General features: G+C 42.4%; 1 protein-coding gene across 2 annotated transcripts in view; it reads left to right on the top strand.

Moving 5' to 3' along the window:
• The first annotated feature begins 6,305 nt into the window (after positions 1 to 6,305).
• Positions 6,306 to 17,098, top strand: part of LOC147033945 (forkhead box protein I1c-like) — an 18,748-nt gene continuing 7,955 nt past the window's right edge. The window contains exons 1-2 of one of the 2 annotated variants that reach the window (XM_085873698.1): positions 6,306 to 6,794; positions 9,692 to 9,902. In XM_085873698.1, coding sequence (XP_085729824.1) covers positions 6,318 to 6,794; positions 9,692 to 9,902 — 688 coding nt within the window. In that variant the 5' untranslated portion in view covers positions 6,306 to 6,317. Of the gene's footprint in view, positions 6,795 to 9,688; positions 9,903 to 17,098 lie in introns of both variants that reach the window. The other variant, XM_085873689.1, reaches the window with a different exon arrangement.

Genomic DNA, 17,098 nt, shown 5'->3' with positions numbered 1-17,098 from the left:
TAGTTATGACGAATGAATTGAGTATGTAAAAGTTAAAAGGGAAAGTTGCAAACTATAACTCTGTGAGCACTGTTGACGTCAAATTGAATGAATAGGATATCAGGTTCACTTGAGTGACGTAGCAGTATTGGCGGCGGAGGTTTTGCACTCGACCGAGTGCTCCCCCTCTAGTTTTGATATTGTGTTGATAAATTAGTGTGGTGTTGATGTGCTGCAGGCATGATTGGCTGAATGGCCTCCACCTGTGCCTAATTTCCTTGTTTCCCTGTATGTAGCTTGTACATCAGTGCTGTGCAGTAACTGCTGAACATCCAGGTTCTTCCGGACATCTTTCTTCTTTGTTCCTTTCACACTTCTTTCTAACTTGTTTTTTTTCATCATTCGCTTTATTCGTTCTAATTGTTGCTTTTTCTTCTCTTTCATCTCTTTTCCTCTGTATTCCTCTATTTTGTCATCTATCCATTGAAAGAGAAGTGAATTCTTGCAGAATTTTTTTTATGTTCGGCTCACTTGGCTGTGCCTGGATGGGTTTGAGGGTTGTGGAGTAGCGGCTGAAACCCGAATCCTATCCAGATTCCTTACGATGACTCCATCTTTGCTATTTACTTCTTTGGGTTCCTTATTGGTCTTCCATTTCATTTCTTCTTACCACCCTACCATGCAGCCCAGACTTGTGGAGTGCTTGGGATATTGTTGTAACATGCACACAGTGACCAGTCTTTGCCACGAAGGTATGTAGGTCTTTCAATGTTGCCATTGGCCTCTTGGTGGCCTCTGATCAGTCTCCTTGCTTGGTCATCCAGTTTGGAGGGATGTCCTGATGTAGGCAGGGTCTTGGTGGTACCCTACGCATACCACGTCTTCGTGATTGTCTTGACTGTGTTCCAAAGAATATTCAAGGCCTTTGAAATATTTTTATATCCATCCCCTGATCTGTGCCTTTCCACAACTTTATCCCAGAGGTGTTTTGAAAACTCATTGGTGCTCATGGTTGAGTCTTTGCTGTGAAATGCACTACTCAGTACAGGAAGCTGACAGGAACAGCTGATTTTATTCTGAAATAATCAGAATCACTACAATGGAACACAGGTTGAGGCCATTTAACTTGATGTGTGATTTTGAAGGTGATTGGTTGCACCTGACCTAATTTACAATTGCTATTATAAAAGGGAGGGGGGGGTGGACACTTATCCAACCAAGTTATCCAAATTGTGTATTTTTAATTAATTTTCTGAAATTTGTAGAATCTGTTTTTTACTTAGAAGTTGTGGGTTAAGATGTGTCAATAAAGGTGGAACGAGAAGGGCACTCGGTAGAGCGCATACCTCCACCATGCAATGCCTGATCCACGACAACATATCAGGCCCAATACATTTTTGAAACATCATGCCATACAGTGCAATATCGTTTGTGGCACGGTCTCTCAATGGTGAATAATCACTTTTAAAAATGAAACAATCCTCGGATCCAGATCCGGATTCGGATCTTCACTAAGATCGAAACAATTCGTCCTTGCCAGACCCCAAACCTGTCCACCAAATTTCATCCGAATCCGTCCACAACTTTTTGAGATATCCTGCTATATATTAGAATAGCCGAATCTCTCAATGGTGAAGAATCACATAAAAAATTCTCTAATCTGCATCCGAATTGGGATCTACACCAAAATTGATTCAATTTTTCCTTGTCACACACCCAACATCTCCACCAAGTTTCGTTCGAATCCGTCAGCAACTTTTTGAGATATTGTGCCATATATAGTTTTTGGCTCTGTCTCTCAATGGTGAAGAATCACTTAAATAATTATAGTAGTTGGATCCGGGTCCAGATCTTCACCAAAATTTCATCAGTTCGTCCTTGTCACACACCCAACCTGTCCACAAAATTTAATCCTGATCCGTCCAAACTTTTTCAGATATCCTGCACACAAACAAGATGAAGACACGATACGTGGAAAATCCATAAAACAAATTTAACCTCAAAAATAATTGGTGGTTGAATTCAATGACCAAATACTGCAACTTCTCTTCAAATTTCAAGTGAATCCAATGAAAATTGGCAATTTTAGAAAGTCGGCCGATGTTGACCTTTTGGCTGATGTGGACCTCCAAAATAATTGGTTGTTGAATTCAGTGACCTGACATATAACTTCTCTTCAAATTTCAACTCGTTCAGATGAAAAGTGTGGATTTTAGAAATAGCACATTAGTTGTTGACCTTTGGCCTATGTTGACCCTTTGGTCCATGTTGACCTCAAAAATAATTGGCTATTTAAATTCAGTGACCTGAAATATATATCCTCTTTAAATTTCAAGTCAATGGAATGAAAATTGAGAATTTTAGAAATACCTCCTTTGTTGTTGACCTTGAGCCTACGTTGACCTTTTGGCCAATGTTTACCTCAAAATAAATAGGTGGTTGAATTCCGTAACGTGATATGAAAATGCTCTTCAAATTTCAAGTCAATCAGATGAAAATTGAGGATTTTAGAAATACTACAACCTTAGGTGTTGACCTTGAGCCTATGTTGACCTTTTGGTCCATGTTGACCTCAAAAATAATTGGCTCATTGAATTCAGTGACACAAAATATAAATCCTCTTCAAAGGTAAAAAGAGGTTTAAAAAAAAAAAAAGGTAAAAAGTCTGATTTAATGTAATTTGCAGGTTCATCCAGAAGATCTTAATGATCCAAGATTATTTTCTATGATCTAAATGATCTAAGATCATAAGATCTAAGCTTCGAGTCGGTTTCATGAGAACGGGAAAACCATCAAAGCCCACAATATGGCGGCGAGTTGGTTTGCAACGAAGCGAGATGAGCAATATGCCTGAGATAGATGAGAGAGCACCTCTCTCCATTGATTAAAAGGACCCAGCTCGGTCAAATCCCACTAGGAAGGGATTATGTAGGATCGTGGCAGAGGATGCAGATATAATGACCTCTACTAACATTTTGATTTGAATCATGTATCTTGCGTTTCCAAGTTGAACCTCCAAATCTCGATGGGGATCGGGAGACAACGGACATCCTCATTCCAGGCAGTGTACGTTGACCATCAGAAGGGCACGTTAAGCCGGTTACTCCACTTACTGTTAGTTCGTAATCAGATGGGATTTCCAACCGACATCTTACTTTTCGTTTTTACATCATTCTGCCAAATTGAAAGGAGCAATTACAGCAAAGAATTCAAAAGAAAACTCTCAAAAAACTTTTCCATCGAACAACTTAAATCTCCTTACATCGATGACAAGCAATCAGTCTCGTCCCCCCAAAAAACCCCTCCGGTCCACTGTATGAATGTCTTCTTTTTTTGTATCCATAGTCGAGGCTCATGGAAGAGCTAGTATTGGTACACTGAACGGATCAGGACGCAACAGGACAAAAGGAGCAGCAGAGAGAGAGGAGGGAAACACCAACAGCAGATTTGAAGGCCAAGATAGAGGTATGCGGACAAACAATGGGAATGGGGAGGAATGAGAGGCAAGAGAGGACAAGATGGACACAGAAGGAAACTGTCAGGAGGGAAAACTGGAAATTTAGAAGGAGGGATTGGGGTGGGGTGGGGTTAACGGTGGTAGAAAAGATCATGGTTTTGCAGTTGGGACAATCTGAGATGGTAGTGAAGAGCTGATGTCCTCCACGATGCAGCGCTCCCTGCTGGCTTGACACCAAAGCTTTTAAATAATCCTCCAAGTAATCCTAATATTAAAGAGATGATAAAATAAATAAATAAAATCCAGTAGAATACTGTTCAAAGAGATAGGAGAGAAAGTAATGGCCCATTGAAAGTGAAATATTTAGAGATAAGACGGTTGTTCTATTTATGAAGGAGAACTTGAGATATGTTCTGATAAACCCAAGAAATTGTAAATAAATGGAACATCTTGAGATGATTTTGCAAACAACATGATTAGATCATTTTCTCTGATCTGAGAATGAATGACAGACCGATAGCACCTGATTGGAATTCCTCATTGGAATTCATCAGCTATCTCTACTGTTATCAACCGGGAAGCAGATGGCGAACCGCTCCGCACAAGAACCCTCACCAAGAGGCTCCTTCAGCAGCATGGATGCTCTTTAAGGAGTCTGCTACATTGATGATTCATAGCAAGTCGGTATTCCTATATACTCCCATTGAATCATACAAATTATCTCCAAAATCCTTCCGACGTTCAACGGGAATCATTGGATGATGTTTCTTCATTTGGCTGTTTGAAGCCCGGAGACTTGTCTGCAAGATCATGACCAATTGGATGCAGAAGGTTCGGAGTGGTAGACATTTGTTGCAGGAGAATTGAGCGTTGGATTGCGACAAAGGGCACACGGGGAGACGTCCCGTTACCGAGCAATAGGTTCGGAGGTCACCGACTCATCCTCGGGCTCCTTAGGCCAAGAATATTTGATAGACCAGAATCAATCGCACGCTGAGATGGATCTAAAACACAAATTGAGGGTTCACCAGCACGATGCTCATGTTGTATGAGTGCACCGTCCTCTTGGATGGGACATAAATCCGACTGTCACATCTTGTTGTACTCGCTGATTGAGAGAGGAGTAAGGACGGTGTTTTCTTGGTGGTTAGGGTGGCGGCTTGGGATCGTTGGGTCCTGAATTCGAGCCCTATTGGCTGCTGAATTAACACCAGGTGGGGTTGACTCAGCCTGTCATCCTCTTGAGGTTGGTGAAATGAGTACCAGTGTACTGTTAGAAGGGCACAGCATCAGCGGCATAGTCGCACCCCAACAAAAACAATAGCTACCTGGCAGCCAAGCTGCCGTGCACAAGAAGAAGAATTGAAGAGGGGAATCCTCTGGATCCTTCACAAAGAGGAGGTCATTGTGTGCCGGCTCTTCCGTACATGTGTACATGAATTACTCGTACATGTGTGTTCCATCAGGTGGAGCGACCAAGGTTGATAAGGTGGTTCCGTGTTGTGCTGCAAGCCCTTTTAATTCCTTCATGTCGAGGTAGTGCTACCCACCTGGTGAAGTGCTCACTCTTTGCCATTTCAGCCAAGTACAAACAAGTCTTGCCTCTGGAATGTTGGGTTCTGCAGTTGATTTCCGTCCGATTTTGATCAGGAGACGGGCAAGTAGTCATCCGCTGCGGGTATTGTGTTGAGCTAACGGTTCCACCATATATTTGGAGGGATAATTTGGAGATGGCTTCATGGTATCTTTTGGAAGAGCTAAAGTAGACAAGGGTAAAGGAGAAGGGTAAAGTGTATAATCGTTAAGAACACCCTCCTGGAAACAAAGGAAGGGATTAAGGGTCAACCACAGTGAGTGTACAGACTGGATAACCAGGTGAAACGAGCAGATTGTCCCCACTCCTGAAGGTCGTTAATGAGCCAGCTGGGTTTTTATTGTCAACCCCAAGAATTGTATTGCAGTTCTCCTGAAACAAATCATCTTTTTGAAGATCATATTCCAAATCCCAAATAATATTCCGATGGGTTCAGCTGGATTTGAACCAACAACCTGATTTAGGATGCCAGTTCAGCGTCCTCAGCAATAAGCAAATCTGAACGAAACGCGGGATGGTCCTCAGTCTGATAATGATACTTCATCAAGAAATTCCAATGGGAAGAGCTTTCCCTCTGAAACCCCCTTCGATGTAAGCTTGGTGTCGGCTTAACGGTTAAGGTGGCTGGCTTAAGATCTTAAGATCTTAGGGTCTTGAGTTTGAGTCCCTGTTGTTCTGTTAAACAACATCAGGTAAGTTGACTCAGCCTGTCATCCTTCCAAAATCAACAAACTGAGTACAAGCTTACTGGAAACAGGGGGACACTGCATCAGCGGCACAGCTGCTCTCCCAGAAATGAATCAACCAGCAGCCCCAGGCTCCATATGAAATACATAAAAAAAAACCCCACCAATCATAAAGTTTTTTTCAGATTTCACAAACTCCTTTTTTAGTTTCCATTTGGGGGTACAAGTACGGAGATCTTTTCGGAATATGAATGATTGAAAGTAAAAGAACTCGAAACTTTGAAAAGTTTCCTTTGAATTTGTCGGAGCAGTCGAGGAAATGAAGTCTCGAAGTTTTGTTTCACTTTTTGAGAATCTTCTAAAGGATCGAAAGTTTGTCGCCCAACAGGTGTAACGTTCCCAACGTTGACGAATTCGAGGCAATGACTCGATCCGTCCGAATGTGCGCACCACGTCCCTAACTTCAGTTCCCATTGTGTGCCGGCATGAGGTCTTGCACCTCCTCCTGCCCTACCTGCATCCTCACCTCCACCCCTTGCCCTAGCTATGCCCTGTCTCAAATTCTCCAGGCTTTCCACGCCCTTCACCATCCCCAACGGCGATGTGCGGTCAACCTTTATATACATGTGTGGCCCGGTGGAGCCACCGAACGCGAGCAACATTGAAGGAAGAGGCGATGAACGCGTTTGTGGAGACACCGCCGAGTAACGCCTGTGGAATCTCAGGAAGCACCACTCTCGGACCGACCTCCTGCCAAGAATTTTTTGACCTGGCATTGTCTTACGGAGAGGCTTTACCCGCGACCCCTTGGGGGATGCCTTCCCCATCACAAAGGCACGGGGTGTTCAATTCCTCGTACGACTTCCAGACTTTTAACCCTCCGACTGCGATCACTCCGGGCAGTCATCATTTCTGGCCAATGAGTCTGGGGTCTGGATCCAACGGGGCTTCTCTCCCCATGGCAGGACTCCCAGGCCAGGAGCAGTGCGCCATGGTACCCCCTCGACCTTTCTCAAACGCGGCTGAATTCGGATCGTGGCTTGGGTCATGTCCCACGCAGAGCGACTTTCTGCGCCTGGTGTGTTCCTCATTTTCTGTGTCGTGGGATTGGGGGCCGGGGGTCGAGTTGGGGGCAGGGGGGTGTTCTACTGCAGATATGCCCACTGAGCACGTTTTCAAACTTGTCGTCAATTTGACTGTACTTTCAGATAACGAAGCAGCACCACTTGTCCCTGTTATCTCACTTTTATAGGTACTTGCGCGATCGATGACAGGAGTTGTTAACATATTGCTGCAGTTAGTGTGTTATCCCTCTGTAATACGGCACCGCTGGTAGCTTGAAGAATGAGCCGTCCGGCGTTATCATTGCAGGTCCTTACAAGCTCCGTCCTCGTAAGCCATACATTATACCCGCGAAATTGAAAGGTCGCCTTAACTTACAACTCAAAATAATTATGTCCTTAATAAAGGTATTGATGCATACTAATTGCTCTGTTGTAACGTGCGGGTTTGGCACAAAGATAATTTGGTGGAAAGAACTTGATTACTGCTTAAAACACAAGAGCAATGTGGGGTATGGCATTGGCATGATGCTGAGGACACTGGTCTTGGCATCCCAGAGGCCGAGGGCTGAAATCCAGCTGAAAGCAACATTATATCTCAGGCTTTGGATTTGAAGCTTGAGGAAGTTATTGTTGCAAGCAAATGCATATCATACTGGAATGCGGTTGTGAATTCAGCTTGCTAGTTGAATCATTGCTCAGGTTGAGGCATGGCCGTGCCCCTGATGTGCACGCCGTTGTGCGTTCGAGCAGGAATTTGGCCAAACACACTGGGTGCTGGCGAAAGACGTCAAGGGATCTTCAACATTCACCAATGACCAGTGCTGGGAGAGGGCTCCTCCAGCTTCACGTCCTTGAGATGGACTGCTCACATATCGATACCTCGCCCGACCTGCGAAACACCAGGGAACAGTTTATACCTTGGTCGGGATTGTATTCCAGGCAGGATGTTGACTTGTGCTCAGAATTGCCATGCCAGTACATTTTTGTCCAAAAAAAACAAAACAAAAAAAGACAGCAGGCTTATTAATGACCGTCAGGGTGAGATAATCTTATGGTCATTAATAACACCCTCTATCGTCATTAAGAACAAACATTCCAGAGGCAAGACCTCATACCTTACCTGCTGTGGTCTACATGTGACACGAGTCCACTGACTGTGGTTGTTTTATTCTCTCATTCTTTTCCTCGCGTGGTATTGGCTTTGCAGTTAGGGTGGCTGGCTTAGGATCTTAGGGTCCTGAGTTTGAGCTCTGTTAACTGCTGAATTAACACCAGGTGGGGTTGATTCAGCCTGTCATACTTCTGAGGTTGGTGAAATGAGTATCAGTGTACTGAACGAGGGGCACAGCATCAACTGCACAGCTGTGCTTCCAAGAAATGATAGCTACCCGACAGCCAAGCTGCTATACGCAAGAACAGAACAGATTCCTTTCCTTTGTGACGTGTGTGTGTGTGTGTGTGTGTGTGTGTGTGTGTGTGTGTGTGTGTGTGTGTGTGTGTGTGTGTGTGTGTGTGTGTGCGTGCGTGTGTGTGTGTGTGCGTGCGTGTGCGTGTGCGTGCGTGCCTGCGTGGATGTCTGTCATTGGTTTATTATCTCCATTTTCGTGGGTTTGAGGAGGTGGAACCAAGTCCTCCTGGGACTCAAAGTATCCACCTCCGGTTCGGTAAGGGATCACAGTTCATGGACCAAATTGTTCAACTTTGTTGTTCTCAGACTTTTGTTCCGAGGGCTCTTTTTACGATCGTCACCGAACCCTGGACTGCCTCCAGTTGTAGTTAGTTTGTGGTAATATTCCCAAGAATGGTTTTCATAATCTCAGTGCGGTTCTTCTTTATTATTCCTGTTTCTCCAGTTATCACTGTTGGTACAATTTCAACGCTCTTCATCTTCCAAGATCTCTCGATCTCATTTTTGAGGTCCTGGAGTTTCGTCATTTTCTTGATTTCTGCATTATTTGAGTCAAAATCGCTGGGTAGTGATATCTCAACCAGCAATGCTGTCTTTTCCCTTTTGTTCCCGAATGCGATGTCCATTCGCAAGCCTTAGTTTTTTTTATGTTCACGCTCGATGGGATCATCAGGTCGTATGTGAGAATGACATCATCATTTTCAATGGTTGCCCTTTGTTTGCATTTCCATGAGTTTTCTGTGACTGTGATGTTGAAATTTTTTACAGATATGCCAATGATGCACTTTGCATACATTGTTGTGCCGTTGTGTGTAAAGTTGTTCTGATAATAGTTTTTTGCATCCCGAAAGCAGGTGACTCGTACTTCCTGTTTCTGTCTTGCAGAACCTATACTTGTCCATCTGTCTCAGTCCTGCCATCTTTTAAAATCCATATGTGAAGTGTCCTTGATCTTGGGCATTTATTATTCCTTGTTCTCCATCCGAGTTGAGCTGAATTCTTCTTAGCCATTCCAATGAGCCTTCTTTGTTGATTCCAACTTGATCCAATTATTTTTTTCTATTTTCCTGCTCTTTTGTCGTTCTCTCAGTTGTTGGTGTATATTTGTCGTACGTTATGTGATAATGGAAATTTTACTCTTGATGAAAGTCAGGGGATGCACGGTATTCGTGTTTTGACTGAAACATCGAGCCTCTCAATATATTTTGGTTGGAGAACATTATATATATATATATATATATATATATATATATATATATATATATATATATATATATATATATATTTTCTTTTTTCCCAAATGTTTGGAATTCCATCCATCATTTTCATTTAAATGGGTATAGGGTTGATTCCCTTTCTATAAAAAAAAATTTCTCTCTTCCTTGTTTTAAAGCTGTTAAAATGTGATCCTTTTTTGGACTTCTCAAGTGAAGCATTTCTTATGAACGATATCTCGTTACAAGATCACAACCTCTGTTTGAACATCTTTTTCTCTTTCAGCAGGTAAGACCTCCCTACTCTTACTCGGCACTCATCGCTATGGCCATCGGAAAATCCTCCGAGAAACGTCTTACACTGAGCCAGATCTACCAGTACGTGGCCGACAGCTTTCCCTTCTATAAGCGAAGCAAAGCGGGCTGGCAGAACTCCATTCGGCACAACCTCTCGCTCAACGACTGCTTCAAGAAAGTTCCACGGGATGATGGTGACCCTGGTGAGTTCAACAATCACAGAGCATTCATTTGATCATGCACATTGCACGCAGGTTGGTAAACTCCCTGAAATTATTGAATAAACTTTTTGTAGTCTCTACCAAGTCCAAATATTGTTTCATTCCCCCCATTGCCCCCACTACCTCCAGCTCATGTTCCTTAAGGATTTGTATTATTATTGTGTTATCAGGTTGGCTGTGGATCTTCATTCCGATAACACATTCCATAAAAAGATGTGAATCGATATCAGTGTACTTCGACATGAATTACAAGGACATTGGAAGAGGATGTATGTCTGACAGGGCGGCGCCGAGGGAGAACACGTACTTACCTTAGATATGTCTAGTTTGGATTCAGTTCCCATCGGATTAGTGCTTCACAGGCATGGTATTGCTGTCCCTCGTGTGGACGTGTGTGGTCTCGCGGATAGACGTTAAACCGGATGTCCTGTCTGCCAGTATTAGATTGTGCACATTAAAGATCCCATGGTGTCTTTCGATAAGAGTAGGCGACTTATCGTCAGCACACCGAACAAATTACTAATTGCTGCTCAAACGACCTCCAGCCATCAGTCTCTTACTACCTGGTCAACAATGTTCTCATTTTGACCCCACAAGAAAGGTGGGAATATTTGGGGTTGGCAGTGCCAGCAGTAGTAGGAGTAGTGCACAATTAACAAGCATGTATTGTATATGAACCTGGATTACCTGCATCATAAGCCAGAGGTTACGATGAAAACACGAACAGACCAACCCGATTTGATCGAACACGTGTGGACACCCTTTAACTCCATTGCCCATTAGTGTTTACCGGAATGTTGTCAATTGAAAAAAACATTCTGTTGTTCATTTTTGGGCCTGTATTGCCCAATTATGGCACGACCTGAACCCCTAACTCATCATTTGAGGAACCCAGGGTTGTCACATCTGTTTGTCCATTGTCTACAAATGTCCTCGCAACTCCATGTAAAAGTCCACATGTCAACTGTCTTTGTTCTGCATGTGATTTATGTCCAAGCTCAATCTGTAACTGGAAATTAATGAATGTGTAAATTTATGATTATTATTTGTGTCATGTACAAAACAAATGAAGTTGCATTCTTTTTTCTTATAAACATAGTCGGTGCTTGTGGAAGAGCTAGCATGAGTACACCGAGCAGATCAGGACAAAAGAAGGACAAAAGGAACAGTTGAGATGGGGGGGGGGAAACACGAACAGCAGAGTTAAAGGCCAATACATAGAGGAAGACTTGGACAAACAATGGGTGTGGGGAGGAATGGGGGGCAGGAGAGGATGCATGGGGTTGGCAAGATGGATATGGAAGGAAACTCTCATGAGGGAAAACTTGAAATTTGGAAGGAGGGGAAATTGGGGTGAGGAGGAGGGTTAATGAGGGTGTGAAAGATCATGTTTTTGGATTAAGGACAATCTGACATGGTGGTAAACAGCTGTCTTCAAGACCTCGAGGTAAGAATGAGATTGAAGAGGATGTGAAAGTTGGCTCCACAGTTGGGGAAAAAAGTGGAACAAATGAGTAGAGGTGAGCAGTGATTCTGGATTTGGGTGGTTTCACTAGAAGGGGGTTGATGGTGGACCATGTGTGCCCTGCAGAAACATGGTGGGGAGACAAAGCACAGAAAGAGCAGATGGTGCAAGACCAGAAAGGAGGTCTTAAATGACAAAGAGACCACTGATCTGTCTGTGATGGCGAAGTGAATAAGCCCATAGACTCAGCTTCATCGTGGGAGGTTCCAATAATATTAAAGGCCTTTGTTTCCACAGTGTTAAACTGAGCAAAATGCGAGGCAGGGGAGCCAGCCCATAGGGGAGAGCATTACTCCATCAAGCTGCGGATGAAGGCCTTGTAGGCGGATAGAAATTCAGGTGTGATAAGGAAGGACTTTGTATGACGTAGGATACCCAGTTGACGGCTGGCTTTGGAGGCCAATTTTGAAATGTCATGAAAGAAAGATCATGGCTGACAGTGAAACCCAGGAGTAAGAATGACTGAACTTCCTCAAGAGGGTTGTGAAGAAAGTCGATAGGAATATTTGCCAGACTCCTTTTAGAGAGAGACAGTGAGAGTGTGAAATTTGTCATGATTGAAATACATATTCCAAGTGTTTGACCTGCTTGTGATTTTTTTTTTGCAAGGTCTAGAGAGAGGGAGGAGGCCGCAGCCTGCCTGTCTGAAGGATGAGGGATGTCGTGGCACAGTGTGGAGTTATCAGCAACGAGATAAAGATAATTTTCCAGAGTCAGAGAAATCACTTATGAAGTTCAGGAATAGGACTGGAGCCAGAACACTGCCTTGGGACACTCCAGCGTTGACAGGGAATGGAGATGAAACAATTCTGTTGAGTGGCACACATTGGCTAAAAGAGTAGAGGAAGTCAGTTAGCCATTTGCGGAGTTGGCCTTGCAGGATGCCGTAGGCAGAGAATTTGGACAGTAAGGCAGGATGCCAGACTGTATCAAAAGCAGGATATGTCAAGAGAAACGGCCCTCATCTCATATCTGACATTTGACGGCCTCCATCCATTGTTGGGTGAGTAGAAGCATCATGTCCAAGGTGGAGTAATCTGGTCTGAAACCAAACTGGTTATCTGAAATGTGGTTGTTAGAGAAAAGGAAAGATTTCATATCAACTACGATGATGGATTCCGTGATGAAGTTTGACTTAGTGGTAAGTGGGGTGGATGTGCTGGGTGGTGGACATGTTATATTTAAGGTAAGGTGTGCATGATTTAATGTATTATCATATAATGGAATGTGTGATGAGATTTAAACATATGTGATAATACATTAAATCATCGAGTGAGTAAAGTCTGATTCGTGATGTTGCATTGCTGGGATCACTGACTGCCTGGACGCAACTGAGGTTGTGGATCTGCTGATGTAGGTAATCTACTGATGTGAATTCATGACCGAGGTTGTGGATCTGCCGCTTGGAGAGGTTCTCAAGCTGAAAGGATCGAAACCTCGAGGAAGACGGTGCCCAGCTGATGATTCGTGCGGTTGGGAAACCTTTCAATTGCTTACAGGTTAAGGTTCTTACTTTCGGGAAGGGAACTATGTTTTGAGGTTTCCAATTTAATTGAAGTTGAACAAGAAAAAAAAAAAACATTTAAAGAAAATGTAAAAATATAGAGGAATGAAATCTCAAAAAAAAAAAACAACCAAACAAGGTAGGAATGACACCACATTATGATTCCGCAATACGACACCACAATCTTCTTATGCATAACCATCAGGGCATCTCTCGACGTTGTCCCATCACAATTCCACAACAAAAGTAAAATGTCAAAAGATGTCGTGATGGTAATCCATAAGATGATTGTGGTGTCATATTGCAGCATCGTAATGTGTTGTCATTCCGACCTTGTGGGGTTGTTTTTTTGAGATTTCATTCCTCTATATTTTTACATGTTTTTTAAATGTCTCTTTTTTTTATTCTTGATTCTGGAATTTTTTAAAGTAATGTAATGCTGAATGTTTTATATATTATATTATTTTGGTATGGATTAAATCCATCTACGTTATTAAATTCGGCTGAGAGTACATTCTAACCCTCCCCCCTCAATCCTGGTTTTGGGTTCAGTCCACTATGTGGAGGATAAGCACATAATATGTGAGACGATGCGATTATCGTTAAAAAAGAACTAATAAAATGCTTAATGTTTTATATATTTTGTTATTTTGGTGTGAATTAAATCCTTTTATGTCATTAAATTGTTTTAATAATTGTTTCAGTTGATTTAGGGAATGGTTTAGATGTGGTAGATATCTGATCTATCTGATGTCTGAACTCTACTCTGGTACTGAGAGTGCTGTGAGATGTGGTGGTACCATCTCCGACTTATTTCCAGTTGTTACTGGAGTTTGTCAGGGGTGTGTACTGGCTCCCACACTTTTCAGAGCTTGTATGGACTGGATTCTGGGGAGGATGTCGGATAGATCAAGCTGCTGTGCATCGTTTGGGAATGTCAAGATCTCTGACCTTGATTTCACAGGTGATGCAGTCATCTTTGCGGAGACTCAAGATATCCTTTTGCGGGATCTCGAGGTGCTGATTGAGGAGTCAGAGCCGCTGGGATTATGGGTTTCCTGGGTCAAAACTAAGATCCAGGCTTTCAATGACATATTGAATGCTGCTATCCTGTCTGTACTTGATTGTGGTGAGGATGTTGAAGTCACGGAGAAATTCACTTACCTTGGCAGTGATTCACGTCTCTGCTAGCTGTGAGCCAAAGGTCAAGAGATGTCTGGGTCGGCCTGGGGAGTCATGGATTCACATGATCATGGGGTGTGGCACTGCTCATACCTGTGTGGGAGGATGAAAGTCCAAGTCTTCAGGTCCTTGGTGCTTCCAGTCTTGCAATACGGATGTGAGACTTGCACTCTGACCAGGGATTTGAGACAGAGACTTAATTCCTTTGGCACCAGGTCTGTTTGGAGAATCCTTGGTTATCGCTGGTCGGACTTTGTGTCCAACGAGCGGTTGCTGAAAGAGACTTAAATGAGATTTGTTACCTGCATTGTCCGTGAGTGTCAGCAGCAGCTATATGGACATGTGGCTCATTTTCCTGACACTGATCCTGCTCACCAGATTCTCTCAGCGAGGGAGCTTTGTGAGTGGAGGAGGCCAATGGGCCAACCACGTGCCTCGTGGTTGCAACAGGTTAATCCGCATCTCAAGGAGATGGGGATGGGCCAGGCATCTGCCTGAGGGATGGCCAGATGGAGGCCCTGGAGTACCGGCAGAAAGTGGACACAGCCGTGCTGCTCCGGCGCATGCTCCCATACCTGACCAAAGGGAGATGGTGCAGCCTTTCTCCATTAGATATGTATCGGTTATAGAATGGTACTTTCCATCTTCCCCCCTCCCACGATCCTGGCCTAGTTTGGTTGAGTCCACATTTATGTTTGATTTCTTTTCATTTTAAAGCAATTAATGTGATATATATTTTTTAATTTTGGGTTCCATGCACTAGCCCAGAGACAAAGGAACTTCTTTGCATTGGAATCACCATCATGGCTTCACTAGTTATTGAGTTTGGTTGGGCTACAGTTTCACATTGTTTTGAGAGGGGAAGAAGCAGAAGAAGTAAAAATTGGATTTTTAGTGATCTCCCCTTGCACTACATTAGTGATGTCTTCTGTCTTCTTTTTAAGTCATCGTCGTTTGGAAAATGCTTGAGAAGAAAAGGTATCCCTTTTAAATGCTTCTGAATTCACTCCATAGTTGTTTATAAGCCTATCATTGTGTACACATTTGAATGGGCAGCCATTTTTTCCCCGTATCATCCCTCTACATGGAGTACTACCATCCTCCATAATATGGGATGTTGTGAAATTAACATAATTTACAGATATCGTTAAAATAATTATCCAGGTGAGGCTGTGCGAAGCGAGGTTCAGGCCATTTATTTCTGATTGGTGAAACACCCTGAAACACATGCCAACAGAAAACAGACCGTTTGGAGCGCTGGCCACATTTTCCTTCCAATCATCATGTACAACAACAAAGTTGTACCTGATGATTGGATGGAAAATGTTTTTCAACAAAGTAACTTTGTTTAAAGATTCACCATGGGTCGGCACTCCGACATACGTTGAAAGTTTCACGTCAATCGCTGAAACGGTTGCAAAGAAAATGAATATAAAAGTGAGGTCCTCGGCCGACATTACACAATGTGGTCAAGGATATTTGTGGATGCCTAATATAAGTATAATGCTTTTGGAAAAGCCGATAATGTACAATTAATATATACAATGAAGAAAAGACGTCAAAAAACGAGGTGCGTGCTTGCACTACTTCTGATAGTCCACATGTTAATCATGATGAGACAAGTAAGCTGTTTCGATATACAAATCATTAGACATATTTTTCATGATTCATATGAATGTGGGAATTTATTTGGTGACTTGTTAACCTCTTAACCTTGCACGATATTGAGGGAATATGAAAAGTAAGAGGAACGGTGTGGCTTGTTCATGGAGTGAGCCCACACTGCATCGCAGATCTTCTGTAATCTATATATCTACTTAGCATTCAAGAATCAGAGGCTTGCAGTAGATCTGCGCTGTATTGTCTTTTTTTATTTCTGCCTATGCTGACGAGGTCGCCGAAGGCATGATGTTTTCGGGTTTTCCATCCGACTGTCCGTGCATCTGTCTGTGATTCTGTCTGTCCGTAATCGGTTTTGTTACCGTGATAACTTAAGAACAGCTGAAGGGATTTAAATCAAACTTGGTGGAAGTATGTATGATGATGCAAATATGAATTGATTAGATTATGGGGTCAAGATATCAAAGGTCAAAGGGTAGAGGTCCTGTAAGGAAAAATTCTGTTAACGCACGAACTTGTGAATGAACCAGTGATGGTATTTTGACTATACTTGGTGTATATATACATAATATATATACATATACATAATATATATACATATACATAATATATATACATATACATAATATATATATATATATATATACATAATATATATATATATATATATACATAATATATATATATATATATACATAATATATATATATATATATATATATATATATATATATATATATATATATATATATATCTACATATACAGATAATATATCTACATATACATATAATATATCTACATATACATATAATATATCTACATATATATATATATATATATATATATATATATATATATATATATATATATGTAATATATCTACATATACATATAATATATCTACATATACATATAATATATCTACATATACATATAATACATATATATATATATATATATATATATATATATATATATATATATATATATATATATATATATATATATATTGTTGCGGTTTTCGCGCCCGCCGGCGTGCTGGCGGCCACGTAACTCGAATCGCGGCACGTCGCCCACCGGACGGACAATCCAGTCGTGACCCTCTCGGACTAACGCCGGGAACCAGTCATGGGTGGACCTTTCGGTCTCACCGCGATCGAGCCAATCAGCCCCCGCGTGGGATAGGGTTGCTCGCCAAATTCGACCTACCTAAGTACCCACACGGAGGGTAGACCGGGCGATCGCACCTCGCCGCAGGTCGACTTCGGACACGGGCCGCTTAAGCGACCCGTTCCGTACTATCAGAATAACCGAGCGGTGTTATCGTCGACCTCGATGGTTCGATT

The sequence above is a fragment of the Eptatretus burgeri genome, chromosome 1 (assembly GCF_056783735.1).
Source record: "Eptatretus burgeri isolate ZD-2024b chromosome 1, Ebu_testis_v1, whole genome shotgun sequence".
Taxonomy (NCBI): Eukaryota; Metazoa; Chordata; class Myxini; order Myxiniformes; family Myxinidae; genus Eptatretus; species Eptatretus burgeri.
This window is presented reverse-complemented; position numbering and strand designations above follow the sequence as displayed.